Source organism: Quercus lobata, chromosome 2 (genome assembly GCF_001633185.2).
Source record: "Quercus lobata isolate SW786 chromosome 2, ValleyOak3.0 Primary Assembly, whole genome shotgun sequence".
Classification (NCBI taxonomy): domain Eukaryota; kingdom Viridiplantae; phylum Streptophyta; class Magnoliopsida; order Fagales; family Fagaceae; genus Quercus; species Quercus lobata.
The window spans coordinates 75,239,609-75,254,179 of record NC_044905.1 but is presented as its reverse complement, the minus strand read 5'-3'; the positions used below and the strand labels follow the sequence as shown (position 1 = coordinate 75,254,179).

Here is a 14,571-nt window from a genome sequence, read left to right as displayed (position 1 = left end):
TGTCACTTTCACATAAATTTACAACTTTTTTTTCAACCACATTGGTTGTGGGTATAGAATTTGAACAGTGACCTCCCAATAAAAACCCCATATAGATCCATCATTTTTAATCCACCATTCACAACTTACCAAATTATAGCAAAAGTTGTGTGAATTAAATATTATGGTTCTGGCATTTTTCCTAGAAATTTTCAACATTTATATTTGACTATTGGAAGTGGTTATATTTATTAGATGAGTAATGATAGCAATACCATAGAGCTAACCATCTTTTCATAATTGATTGAAGTAGTAAATAAGTGATTAGAAATAGCAATGCCGACGGCCGAGGCGGACCACTGTCATAAATTTTTTTATTCCATCAACCATATCGTCTAAACTTAACAAAATATGATAAAATCTGTTAAATAAATTTACTATATATATTTTGAGGAGTTTTATATTTCACAATATTTTTACAATAAATATTAGGTGGTAAGTTGTTATTGATTTTAATTTTAACAGTATCATTGAAATTATTATTTTCTCCACTAATAACAGCTAAAATAAACCTGTTACTTACAATTTGTTGTGAAAATATATAAATATTGTGAAAATATTGTATCATTTAGAATTTATTATAAAAATATTATGATTATTTATTTATTTTTTTTCACGTGGAGTAAAAAAATTATTTGAAATTGTAAAAAACTAAGGTAAAAGATAAGAATGAAAAAGCGCCGTAATTTAGCAGATACCGTTGAGATCTGAAGAAAGTAACATGGGATATACAGTTGACATCAAATCATCAATTAATTAACTTGTGTAATAGTATTGAAATCCATCCGGAAACTTAGATCCCAAACAATTATTTTTCAGTTAGCTTTTGCAACAAGCAATAACTAGCGAGTATGAGGAGTCATCCAACAAAGGACAAAAATAGTGTTGCCATTTGCACACAAACATTTACCACAGTAAAAAAACAGAACGAACAGCCACTGTAAAAAAAAAAAAAAAGTTGTGTCAGTTCTTCCTATTACCCATTTTTGTCCACTACACTTTACACACAGCTTTTGCTTTTCCCCTATAGTAGTAGCTTGGTGTGACTTGTGAGGTTGGGAGTCTTTTGGGGGTCAAGGGTGGTTGATGGGCACAAGAGCTTGTATGTTTTTTCTAGTTTCTTTGTGACCCAGTACTTTATTCCATGTTTTTGTATGATTAGTGATTTATATGTTAGGAAAATTTCATTGATTTTTGACCACTTTGTTTCATGCATGATTGTTAATGGGGTTTGTCTATTTGACCTGGTTTCAATGGGTTTTTTTTTTGTTGGATTGTTGGGGTAGTGGGGATTTGAACATGGCACGTCAAGAAGTGTCAGTTGAGTGACAAGGTTGCCTTGGTCTTGTGGAGATTTGTTAAATCAATGGTTTCAGTGGGTTTCAATTGGTGTTGGTATTATACAGATTTGTTAAATTAGTGGCTATCATTAAGGTTGGCATGCGTTACTTGAAGTGTGGTTTGCTGGATTCACATTGACTTGCTCTCATGGAAAATCATTGTATAAAGAAAGTCATGGAAGTTGAGTTGTCTGCTAATATAACCATGTTGGATGGTCTTATTAATTTATGATTTGGGTTAGCTGGGTCAGTGTGAAAGAATTGATATGGTATCAATCAGAAAAGTTCTAGACTAGTTACTAATGAAATGCCCATTTATTAAATTTGAAGGAAGCCCTGTATTTTATTTTAAGGAAATACTTTCAGTATCAGCAGTAATACAACTTTGTTGTTGGTGGCTTGAGTGTCTTTTCAAAGTTTCAACTCTAGAAAGCATATGAGTAAAGCTTAAAGAAATTCAGTTTTGGATGTGATACTTAATGCTGTCTATTTGGATTTTTCTGTGAATGTTTTTGTTAAATGGATTTAGCAATGAAACTTAATAGATTTCCTCAGCTTATTTTGGTTTGCACTATCAAAAAACTTTGAATTGATTCTTGACAATCAAAACTCAGCAGGTTTATTAATGTGAGCTCAAATGCAATCGGTCTACTAGAGTTAGGATTTCATTCATAACCATGCCAATATAGAGTGTTTCCATGAATACACTTCTATAAAAGCAATATATTTTAATCGATTACTAGTTTTTATTTTTGTCTCCTTGCATGTTTTGGATTCAATATTTGTTACTGATCTTTGGTTTTATTTGTTTACCTGTGTATCTTGTTCTGCAGTGACCAAGATGAACAATTCAGACATCATAGATTTATGTAGTGATTATGAAAAGGGAGAATCAAATATCAATGATGGTCAAAAGGAGCTGGGTTCAGTTGTAGGGACATCTTGGATTACACAGAATTTTAGAATAAAAGAGATTCAGCATCTGAACAAAAGAGGTTCTAAACGAAAAGAATCTGAAGAGAGCAGAAGCTTAAATGCTTTTGGCATCAATAATGGTAATAATATCATGGTTAGTTCTGCTGTCAATCAGACAAGTCTTTCATCTGCGCCGATTTGCCGGCAATTCTGGAAAGCTGGGAAATATGAAAGAGTGAAGGAGAAGGGTTTGATAGTCTCAAATCAAAGTAAATAAGCTGTAACATTATTTTATCATTGCTTACTCAACTTTTTGCTCTTTTATTTTCTACGTTGGTATTTGATTCATGTATTTCATGAATTCTATCCATTGTTTAAATAGATTTATATGTAGAAATATTGATGTATGAATAAACTAAACATACATAGGTGCTGAGACTGTAATCACCTAAGGAAAAGGTCTAGCCACATCTGTGCTTAAACCCAAAAACGACTAGTCAAGTTGCAATTATGGTTTCTCATAGTCACTGTTAAACCCAAGAATTACCTATGCCCACACAACACTTGCTCAAATAATCCAATCAAGTCTGCACAATTTGGGGTATCATATAGGCACCTACTAAATGGACTTTGATGATATCATAAGACTAGAGACCAAAGCAAAAATATTGTCAGATTGATTGCTAGTCATATGAAGTGGGCTGTGAAAGTGGAAAAAAAAAAAAAAAAAAACTGCTGGACTTGTGTTAAGAAATATAATCGTTCACATGCGTGTTTGCACTATTATTATTGTTTTGATTGTTTACTAAGAGCACTTTATATAATGCTTTGGTTGCAGACTTGAAGAATCATTTGCATGTACACCCTCTTTTTCTCCACTCCAATGCAACCTCACATAAGTGGCTATTTGGTGGTATGTTTGATTTATAAGTTTCGTTTGATGCACTACATTGTGTTCATATCTACAACTATAGCAACCCCATTATTTTTCCTCAATCTTTTAAATCTGTTTAATCTACTTTTGTGATCTCTGTTTTTTTGGTATAGCCATTGCGGAGCTAATTGATAATGCATTTGATGAGGTAGGTTCCTTTATGTTATCATTTGAACGACTATAGTTTGTCTTGAAATATTCATATGTTATCAGTGAGGTTACCTTATCCAGATTCTAGTTAAAGGAAAAGAAGAAAGAAAAGGAATATTTAGAATTAAAATACCACAGATGACCTGTTTCCTTGTCACCTCCCTCTCCCTCTCTATCGCATATGTGTTTTTATGATGGTTTCTAGTCAAAGTTAGGTTCTGATTAAGGGTTTCATACACTATTTGTATTGTTTTTGTTTGTATGAGCTAGATACCAAATGGTGCTACTTTTGTCCTTATAAACAAAATCTCAAATCCACGGGATTCCAGTCCGGCCTTGCTAATCCAAGGTACATGTACAAACTCATCTCATTTGATTAAATGAAATTTGAATCTACTAGTTATTTTCTTGTCATACACTAACAAGATTGCCATCTAATTTTTTCGCTTCTCAAACTTGATGATTAACAATGAAAAGATGACGGTGGTGGAATAGACCCAGAAACTATGAGTCATTGCATGAGCTTTGGATTTTCAGATAAGAAATTGAAATCTACCATTGGACAATGTATGCGTTGGATTTCTCCGTTCTAATTTTCATATGTTTTCCCTTATTTCTTTATTTATTGGTTCACTTGCATCCTTTCAGATGGAAATGGCTTCAAGACAAGTTCTATGAGACTTGGAGCTGATGTTATTATCTTCAGTCGACAATTAAAAATGGGGTATGACTCTCTATGAACATTACGAATATAATTCACTTTCCCAGTTGGTTAGTTACTATGTTCACTCAAATACAAGCCTAAGAATGACACAGGCATATCTGAAGTTATTTAATCTATCATCTTTTCATTAGTACAAAGGTAACAATGAGCTATAGACTGGGATGGGTATTCATCCCTTATTTGATAGTCCCCAAGCCCTGATAAAGGTAGGATTATAATTTCTTGTCTGGTACAATCCCCTAAAGATTTTACCAGTAGGCCATCAACAGGTTCCATGGTAACTTTATATTCTTCTGTGTTCTTATATTCATTTTTCATTTTCAATTCTATTCTCTTTATTGAGTTATTTCTATTCCAAATCCTGAAAATTGGAGATATTAGCATTTTGAAAGTGAGGTCCAGCCTCTTTCATATTAAATAAAGATTACACTCATTTTCATATTTGGATATTTGATATATGCACAGTTGACTGTTTCTTGGTGGTGCTCACATTGGTGGTATGACCATGTTCAGGTCATCAACTCAAAGTGTTGGACTACTTTCTTATACATTTTTGACACAAATGGGCTATGACAGAATAGTAGTACCAATGGTGAGCTTGGCCTTACAGCAGCTGTTCAATTACATCTATTGCAAGTTTACTCTGACTGTAATTTTCAATCCATAATGTATCATTAAAAATATGACCGGGTAAAGATGTTATTTTGTCTGTCCTCCGTGATAATTAAAAATATGGCTGACTCTAGCGTCCCCTGAATTACATTATTGGGAAGCGCTCCTTGGAGATCACTATAGAAGGACCCAAGCGTATAATTGCTACTTTTTTTTTTTTTTTTTTGAAGTTTTAAATTGCTTTTCTTTAAACAACAGCATGCAAAGAGTGTGTGTGTGTTTTTTTTTTGGAGTCTTAAATTGCTTTTCTTAAAACATAGCAAGCAGAGAGGAATTGGGATTTGGCTTAGGCTATTACTTTGTTAACAAACTCATGGAATAGTCATACTATTCCATGACCAAAGAAGTCAAGAGCATTGTAGTTCACTGACATTGCCTTGTCTTCTTTATAAGTAGATCCAAGTTTCAAATCCTCTCTACCCCACTTGTTGTAACAATTGAATTATAAAAAAATAAATAAATAAATTTCATGACAAAAAAAAAGAAAAAAAAAGACTGCAATGTCCTATCAGCATCTTTTTTTAGTTGGATCATGAAGTGGGCTCCACTTTAGGATCATTTATTGACTCAAAATCTTGTGAAGTTATTTGTAACTTCTTTGGTTCTATTTTTCCAGGTTTAGGGCTGTCTAATGTGCCCTTTGTCATATGCATAATTTTATTTAGTCTTACCAATAATGTTGTACCTCTAAACTCACTAATAGGTTTTTCATTTATTACAGGTGACTTATGAGTTCAACTCATCATCAGGAACATTTGGGCCTGTAATTTCTCGTGGTAAAGAATATTTTTCTTCTAATCTGTCCATGCTGTTGCAGTGGTCTCCTTATTCAACCGAAGAGGAGCTGCTGAAGCAAGTAAGCCTGCAGACATTTCAGAATAGAATGCTTCATATAACAATATTCCAAATTATAACTTGCATGCTGTTTCTTCCTAACATATCATGTTTTCTAATTATTTTTTGCCCCTTGCTTAGCCAAAACTAAAATAACAACAACAATAACAAGAAGAATGTTGTGCAAAAATAGCACCACCCCCTCTTCCCAAAAATAGATGATCTGCCAAAATTTTATTTTTCTCAAAAGCATAGCATGTTTTGCCATTCTTTTTAGTCCCTTAATCTCCAAAAGAGAGAAAGAATAAGAAAAAGAGAAGGTAACAATAAAGATAATGATAACAACCATGACAACATCAGCTGCAGTGCAAAATAGCAACCACTCCCCCCCCCCCCCCCCCCAACAAAAAAAAAGAAGGTAAACAACAGAAAAGAAACATTCTGCCAAAAATTTAGCTTTGTCAAAAACATAGCATTAATATGTACTTGCCTGGTAACATTCTGCATAATTGACACCAACGAGATTGCCCTAAAAGGAGCATTTGGAGGTTCTTTGGTCAGTGAATCCATGCATCACTTTTTTCTCAAAAGTGATGCATGGATTCACTGACACGACATTTGCAAGCACAAGTTGGTGTTGTAACTTGGTGAGATTGTTTCAAGTGTCAAAAAACATTCTTCCAAAATTTAGCTTCTTCAAAAAGGGGTTTTGCATATTTGACATTGACAAGATTGCACTGATGGTGCCATCTGGACTGCTTTGTTAAATTGAATAATTCGAATCCGTCCATCACATTTGACACAAGACGTGAGAACATGAAGTTAGTAGTGTGATATGGAGAGTTCATTACAATCATCTTGACTAATTAGAAGGAATAAAATCATTCTCACGTTACCTAATGGCTAATCACTATTCCTGCAGCCATTATTGCAGCATGCAATTGTGCTCCAAGTCTCTCTTTCTCTCTCCCTCTTCTAAAATACTTGATTCATCACCTACAGTTGCTGCTGATTCCTAATTATGTAGCTGCCTTACAATGATTTATCAACTATTGGTTATTTGATTCTACACAAAATGATAACAATAATGTATATGCTCGTTTACTTATATACAATATTGGTTCTGTGGTTGTCCTTTGTAAAAGTATACATGGAATTTATTCACTATTGGATTTTGAACCTTTCATTGCTAATCATAATATGTTCAGTGGAACTAATTCAACTTTTGATGCCATTGGCTTGATTTGTGGGTACTTGTCTTAAAGTTATTGACGTAATGATGTCTTTGAATTCTCTCTCCATGCCTTTATAAACATTATGTACATCCATATCTTCACCCATGTGTGATCTATACTTCCATTAATATGTATATCATCTTATTAATCCAATGGTCAGTTTGATGATATAGGGCATCATGGAACAAAAATTGTTGTGTACAATCTTTGGTTAAATGAGGAGGGTTATTTGGAACTGGATTTTGATTCCGATACTGAGGTGTGCTTCATCACTTGCTCTTATTTCCTTTTAAACTGTTGAACGTAGTTGATAGTTTTGCTATTTATAAGTTGGTTGTTGCAGGATATTCGTATCAATGGTGACCCAAAACTATTTCAGGCAGGTGACCATGGCAAACCAATTTGTGACCAGCATATAGCTAACCTATACCGCTATTCGCTCCATGTAAGTATATGATTTCCATTGAGGTTGATTTGCTAAATAATTTTTTCTCGCTAAAACATGTTCTTGTTCATGCTCCACAGGCTTACTTGTCCATCTTGTATATGAGACTACCATCATGCTTTAGAATAATATTGCGTGGACAAGTTGTTGAGCACCACAGTATTCTCAGTGATCTAAAATTTCCTGAATTTATCATATACAGGCCACAACTTTGTGGAAGTAAGGAGGTTTGTGTTGTCTATTTAAAGTCCCTGCCACCTGCCACTAATTGCATCCTACGATTTGGATGCTTTGTCAATATCAGTTTTACAGTAGCTGCTCGTTTGGTTTTGTTTTAAGCAAATATACAGTTGATGGATATCGAATGTTAATAAATGACAAACTAGAATAAAAATGTCAGCATGAAGGGCCATAAGTTTAAATACAGGATTCATTCATGGTAGGAAAAGTGTCAATGGGTTTGGATTGCACATTTTTCTTTTCTTATTATTAGAAAACTATCCATGTTATGTTTAGGAAAACCAACACTTGTAGAACAATTGTTAACTAGCCACGAATCCACGCGTTGCACGTGATAATTTTTTTTATGGTGGTTTTATTAAATTTTTTTTATTTTTTTTACAATTTAAACTAATTTAATAATGAGTAATGTATTTTGTAATCATATTTTTATTTATTATAAAACAATCATAAATGTAATATAGGAACTATCATAAATCATAAATATAAATCTTGTTGTATCAAAATGAAAATAATACAATTTTTCTCAAAAATTCAAAAGGCAAGTTAATGAAATATTCATTTTTTAATAAAAGTTATTTATAACATTTTATAAATCATTAAAAAAAATATGAAATTTAGAAATTATTCTTTTATTTTTAAACAAACTTTCTCAAACCTTATTTTTTCTGCCTACAATCCAAAAACAATGAAAACGTAACCAAAAAAAAAAAAAAAAACTTAACAATGATTAACTGGACCAATTAGGATAAAAATTTGCTGTTGATAATCTATTAAAGTAATTTTCTTTGCAGATATTGTAATTTCATCCACCCAAAACATATTATCAAATAAAAAATTATTAGCAAAATCTAAGAATTAAATTTCTATACATGCATTGTTATAAAATAATAATAATTAAAATAAAATTGTAAAAGCTAAAATTTGTCACCCATCCGATTATTTTCGTTTGACTAACCTTTGATTTTCTCTAAATAATAATAATAATTAAAATAAGTAATGCTTTTCTAGTAGATTCCCCCCCCCCCCCTCTATTTCTTCACTAATGCATGCATGGGTTATTGTTAGCTATTTGTAGCTGCCGCATCAGTGATGGTTCCATTGTTCAGGTTGAAGTTCTTACCACTATAGGGTTTTTAAAGGAAGCTCCAGGGGTAAATATTCATGGTTTCAGTATCTACAATCGGAACCGCCTTATACTGGTAAGGATTCTTCTATTGAATTGTTACACACTTAAACTCCTTTAATCAAGCTTGTTAAGTCCTTAAATTATTGGCTTCCCTTAGATATCTTGATAATAATGTTGGTAGTACATAATTTGTGATATTTAATGACTTACCAGTTCAGGAAATGTAATCATGATCTATTAAACGTGTTGGCATGTGGCAAAATGGCTGCTTGCTTTTGTTGGGAAATCATTTGATCTGGTTAGACAGTGTTGCTAAACATACTATTCTGCATAAGGCTACGCCAGTGGTTGTCATTCTATAATATGTTACATAAATATTTTGAACAAGTCTTCATGAAATGTTGTGGGAAGGATTTATTTATTTATTTTTAATAAATAGTGAAAAAATGCATAGAGTGGGATTTATGTACTTGTTGTTCAAAGATTGCATGCTCTGCATACTTATAGTAAAAGAAAGCTCCTTGCATCAATATTCTTAAGTTCCCTTGTTCATACTTTTAATTGTTTTTGAGCAGCCATTTTGGCCTGCAGTCAAATGTACAAAATACGTTGGGAGAGGGGTTGTAGGTGAGAACCTTTGACTACAACTATATTGTTTCAAGGTTTTGTATTCAAGGTGTATTTAGCTAAGTCGTGGTGAATATTTGATGATTTATGTAATGCAACTGATAGGTGTTTTGGAAGCTAATTTTATTGAGCCTACTCACAATAAGCAAGATTTTGAGAAGACTTCCCTCTTTCAAAGGCTTGAAGATCGTTTAAGGCAAATGGCGCATGAGTACTGGTGAGCTACATGTTCCAAGGTTTTTGTGTTGAGGGAATTTTTATGATAATATTATGAAACTGGTTTGATACGAAGAATAACTCAAATTTTTTGAGTTTAAGCTACAAGACATGGTACAATCAAACAAATATCAAATACCCATCAAGTACAATTAAACAAGTATGACAGTGTTACCTGCAGGTTGGGATATATTTTGAAATCCAATTACCTAGATTGCAGAGTCAAATGTAATCTTGTTGACAGACACATTAAGGAGGTTGGGGAATGTTAAAAAATCTTTGAAGTGTTGACAGATTTTTTTTCTTTTTGGGGCGGTGGGGTGGGGGGTGGGTAGGCTAGGAATATGTAGAATATCTGAATGGATCTTTGTAAATATGGGATTCATTCCAGGTTCATATTGTTTGAGGTATAAAACTTGATGTTTTAAAATCACTTAGTGAGATTATGAATTAACCTGAGCCTTGACAGACCACTTCATTATTTGTCTTCTCTCTATGTCTAGATTGTTAGCATCCAGCTAAATGTTGTTAAACCCCTGCATTTGATATATTGACTTTCTACATACTAGAGGCAATTTTCTGTTATATCTTAGCAGGCATTTGCACTGTGAACTGATTGGTTATCAACCACGGAAGAAAATTCACCCTGCAGTATTGCCTTCTCAGGAGTCACTTTCTACAAGTCAGTTATCTAGAACATTCTGTGTTAGTGAATCATGATTTCCCTCTAACTGATAGGCCAAGAGCAGCTTCTTCTGCAGACGGATCGTCAGAAGATCCTGTAGCCACAACGGTGCACGTCTCAGCCACAGCACAGAGAAAATCTGATGTGTCATGCCAAGCCAAGTTCAAACAAGGTATATGTTTTAAATGACAGTGACTGACAGACAGGAATGCTTAAATTCTGTTGATGAAACCAGCTCCTTGGTACAAAGACATGCCACTTATTGCTGTGTATCTGATAAGTTCATATTTCCTTGAAAGCAGATTCAAACATAAAGAGGAAGGGGCGATATCTTCCAGTGGAGTTAGAACATGCAAAAAGGCACACACAATCTGAGGCATATGCAACTGACACCTGGCATAATGAGGAAGTTCAGGTTTGCTGAGAGATCCTTGTCTAAAAAAATTTAACTATTAATGAAATTCATCTAGTTTCAAAATATCAAACGTGCACCCTTGATCCAGGTTGTAATATCCCTACACTTTCACATCTTATAAAATGCCTATACTCTAAATCATTAACAAGGGCTATGAGCTTAAATGTTTTAATTGATAGTAATTGCGGTTATCAAAAAATGATTGACATTAATTGCAAATACATATTTTTAGTGCATCATGCTATGGAATTTTTGTCAGTTTTGGTGCGTTCATTTTTGTCTGCATGTACAGCCCATGTGGAAAATTCATTGGATAAATGCTTGCATGTTGCTAACTTAGCACTTCTTTAGCCATCACACTATTGATTCTAGAAAAAAAAAATGGTTAAGAAGAGATGAAACATGACCAGTTGAGTCGGTATATGGCAGCTATATATATGAATTTTTATGTACTACAATTATATCAAAATGATCAAAGCACGCTTAAAGATTAAAAGCTTAGAGACCAAAGCGCCAAAGTCTAAGTGCTTCACTTGGCCAAATGGAAGCTCTTTTAATTAAGCATGTCTTAGGCACACTTTTCTGGTGCTTTTTGAAGAAGCACAAAGCACACCTAGGTGCACTTTTTTTATTTTTTGGCTAAAAAAAAATATATGAATCACTATAATTAATTGCTTCATCTTGAAGGATTGACATGGACATTAATTTATTATACAAAAACTGTTCTTAGGTGTTGTAATACACAAACAATTTTTTGTTTACATATTAAAAGGGACGAACATGGATAATTTACTATTCTTGTGCTTTTTGGTTTTTGCCTTTTGGGTATTTATTATTGTACCATATACTTCACTTGATCATAGTTATCATATTTATGTATTTTTAGGAAGCTCAAGGGAATTATATAAAATGTTATGCTTAAACTTTCTATCACTAGATTATTATCATATTCCTTTTAATAATTGTTTTCAAATTTATTATATAAAGTTTAAGAAATTGAAATAACTTATGTAAAATTTGAACTTACAAACTTTGTGCAATTGCTCCATCCATTTTAGCTAATAGGAAAAATATATTGGCATTTTGATCTAATTATCTTCTTTTATTTTATGTTATGTATATTTCTATCAGATGTTATTATATATTATATCAAGTGTACGCTTGCTCTTTGTGCTTAAGTGCACTTGACACTTTTTCCAACAATGAAAACAAGACCATGCAGTTGGCCCCAAATAGTTTAGACAATGGCTAGTTTGGTCAGTAAATTTCAATTTTTATGCATTTTTTCTTTTGCCTAATGTGGTTTCTGTTTGTTGGATTGGAAATTGTAATTCTTCTCTTGTGAATATCTACTTGTCTGATCTCCCCCACACCCAATTTGTTTTACATCGAATTCTACTTCTCATATATAGAATTTCCTTTAATAGTCAGCATTTACTGCTAATGAGGGATTCTTATCACCACTCCTTTCCATGTTGTGTTGGTAGCCTGAAAATAGCATTAAGAACCCACCGCAAGTTACCCAGGAGATGGCCACTCTAATTCGAGAAAATGAAAAGCTCCGTTTACGGTGAGTACTTAGCAGTTATGGTTTATCCTGATTATTTTTTGAGCTGGTTGTAGGTAAAATTTATAGGAATTTAGGTTAAGTAAAACACCACCCAACTTTTGCCTAACCTATTCATTATTACTTTGAGAGAACCCAAATGGATCCTGAACCTTCTTAAAGAATTTCTAACAAATAATAAATATTATAAATCTGGAACGAAAACTTCAAAAACAAATATCCAACATGAGTTGCAAACCAGGCATTTGGCTTGCTTAGCCATCTCTAGATTGAACTTGTCCCCGTTTGGGCTATCTTTGTCTTGAGTTCTGTCACCTAGTCTAAAACATTAACAAGTAAACATCTTTGTTAACATGTATATTGCATAAGCTTCTTTCCAAACACAAAATTGGTGGTTCAAGTTTTTTGTTAGCTGATATTTTCAATTGTTTGGGGAAAAAATTGGAGCTGTTGAATTTGACCATCCTAAACTCCTTTTGATCTCTGACTTCTGGTGCACATGATGGGCTGAACTCAAGCTGAAAAATTTGTTCCCTGACATAAACTCACCGCACTCATAGTCCCATCTGATTATATTGAATTAATGGAATTCAGTCATTGCTTGAAACTCACTTTTTAGCAGTACATAATTGCTTTTATAGAAAACATACACTATACATTTCTTATAAGCTATACCTGGCTTTATGAGGACTTTTCTGTTTGACGAACTTGAAATTTCATTAAAACATATCGTCATTTGGAATTGTCACTTGTCTTGGTTTTTCCAGGTTAATTGAATCAGAGAAAAGGGAGGAAGAACTTTACCAGAAGGTACTTAGCTCTATGTGTGTTACATTCAGCCTCTCATTTAATCATTTTGAAACATCTACTTCACATTGAAAATAAATAGCTTGATCTCTATTGTTCATTAAAAAGAAAAAAAAAAAAGGAAAATAAATAACTAGATCATATTGATCTAGATATGATTCCTATAATTTCCTGAGAAAAATGGGGTGCAGGATCTTTACTTTCCTTTCAAAATTGTGAACTTCAATACCCTTCCTTTTCCGCCCACGTGGGCAACTTCATGTTAAGAACACCTTGTGTTTTGTTCCCTTCAAAAAGGAAAATAAAGAAAAACAATGTGACAGAGGGCCTTCAGCCTACTGATAATCATTCAACAACAAATGTCACTATCATTGTCTCAACCAATGGCACAAATTGTAAAGCTGGGAAAATATCCAAGTAAATAGTTGTTCATTTCATTATTCAGTTCGTACTAATGACCAGAAAAGTACAAGGGAGAAGAAGAAAAGAGATGTGGAAACAGAATCAAATATTGTTTTACATCTGCTTTAATTAGTTAAGATTGTTGCTTGTTAGTCTCTTTTTTAAAGCTGACTTTATATTTTGATGCAGGTGCAACAGCTTAGAAGTGAATTAAAGGGTGTACAGCATGAATATACAAAGATCTTGGTTGAATCAAAATTGATAGACATGGTTGAAGGGGCAAATGTTAAAGGGTTATTTTACTAGAAAAAAATTCATATTTCTTCATAACAAGAATTTTTGTTCATATATAGGTCGGTGGGTATAAATTAGGTAGCAAAGAAAGATCAGACTTATCAGGTAAAAAGAAAAAAGAAAAGAGAGATCAATTTCATCAAGTTTTTGTTCACTTGTCAGTTTGAATAAGATTCCATGAATGATTGCCCTGGACAAACTGGCGCATGATCGGATTATATGCCGATAGTGACAGGTGAGATTATATAGGTATGCAATGAATACACATTTGGCTATAAGAAACCGCTGCACGATAAGCGTGGGAAATAGAAAGTTTGGGAAACAAATCACGTGGTAGTATTTTTTTTTTCCCTCTCTTTCCTTATAAGTACATTATGTGGTAGTCTCTCATGGCCACCTGGGAAATACACTATCATCGATTGGGCATGTGAATTGGTGTATTCATTGCATATTTGAAATATTCACTGGTGGAACCAACTACCCTCAATTACCAAGGTGAACTTGCAGTTAAACTAAACCATCCCTGGTGTCTAAAAAACCTGACACTAGGTGCTGTATAATGAACACCCTACATAACATACCATAAAAACTTAAGATCTTCGCTGTGAGACATGTAATGCAACAAGTATTAAAAGAAATATAATGGCAACAGATCACACCATAACTTTATACAAGTGAGGTTCTTGGCGCATAGATTGTTGACATAGCTGCAACATGTAAAGTTTGGAGTCGAGCTTACAGAGGAATGGTCATTCATAGAATCTATATAGTAGTAAATTTTTTATCTTTGTATTTGATGCATGTAGGAACAAATAAACAAAGAGTCACTTCTGAGATTTCAACCTCATTGCTCAATAAGAGGAGATATTACCATCTATAGCTACCACCCACGACTAAGGCT

General features: G+C 33.2%; 1 protein-coding gene across 8 annotated transcripts; it reads left to right on the top strand.

Annotated features, from left to right (window-relative positions):
* The first annotated feature begins 870 nt into the window (after positions 1-870).
* On the top strand, positions 871-13,816 carry LOC115976613 (protein MICRORCHIDIA 6-like). 8 transcript variants are annotated; one of them, XM_031098021.1, is made up of 21 exons: positions 874-1,141; positions 2,213-2,563; positions 3,133-3,207; positions 3,342-3,376; positions 3,649-3,727; positions 3,856-3,945; positions 4,027-4,102; positions 4,616-4,694; positions 5,496-5,630; positions 7,004-7,102; positions 7,223-7,288; positions 7,369-7,515; positions 8,638-8,730; positions 9,233-9,284; positions 9,390-9,501; positions 10,094-10,182; positions 10,250-10,357; positions 10,488-10,600; positions 12,088-12,170; positions 12,935-12,977; positions 13,566-13,816. In XM_031098021.1, exons 1-21 carry the CDS (start codon positions 1,126-1,128, stop codon positions 13,680-13,682), a joined length of 2,058 nt encoding a protein of 685 aa, XP_030953881.1. In that variant the 5' UTR covers positions 874-1,125; the 3' UTR covers positions 13,683-13,816. The 8 variants fall into 8 exon arrangements, with proteins under 8 accessions (XP_030953883.1, XP_030953881.1, XP_030953879.1 ...); XM_031098019.1 differs by having other exon boundaries at positions 7,187-7,288; positions 10,262-10,357; XM_031098022.1 differs by having other exon boundaries at positions 875-1,141; positions 10,097-10,182.
* The last annotated feature ends 755 nt before the right edge of the window (positions 13,817-14,571 follow it).

Bases quoted from the DNA above. Each gene is read 5' to 3' on its own strand.
- LOC115976613 (XM_031098017.1), top strand. The intron at 10,358-10,487 runs GTATATGTTTTA...CCTTGAAAGCAG, and splicing joins CCAAGCCAAGTTCAAACAAG to ATTCAAACATAAAGAGGAAG. The intron at 12,171-12,934 runs GTGAGTACTTAG...TGGTTTTTCCAG, and splicing joins AATGAAAAGCTCCGTTTACG to GTTAATTGAATCAGAGAAAA.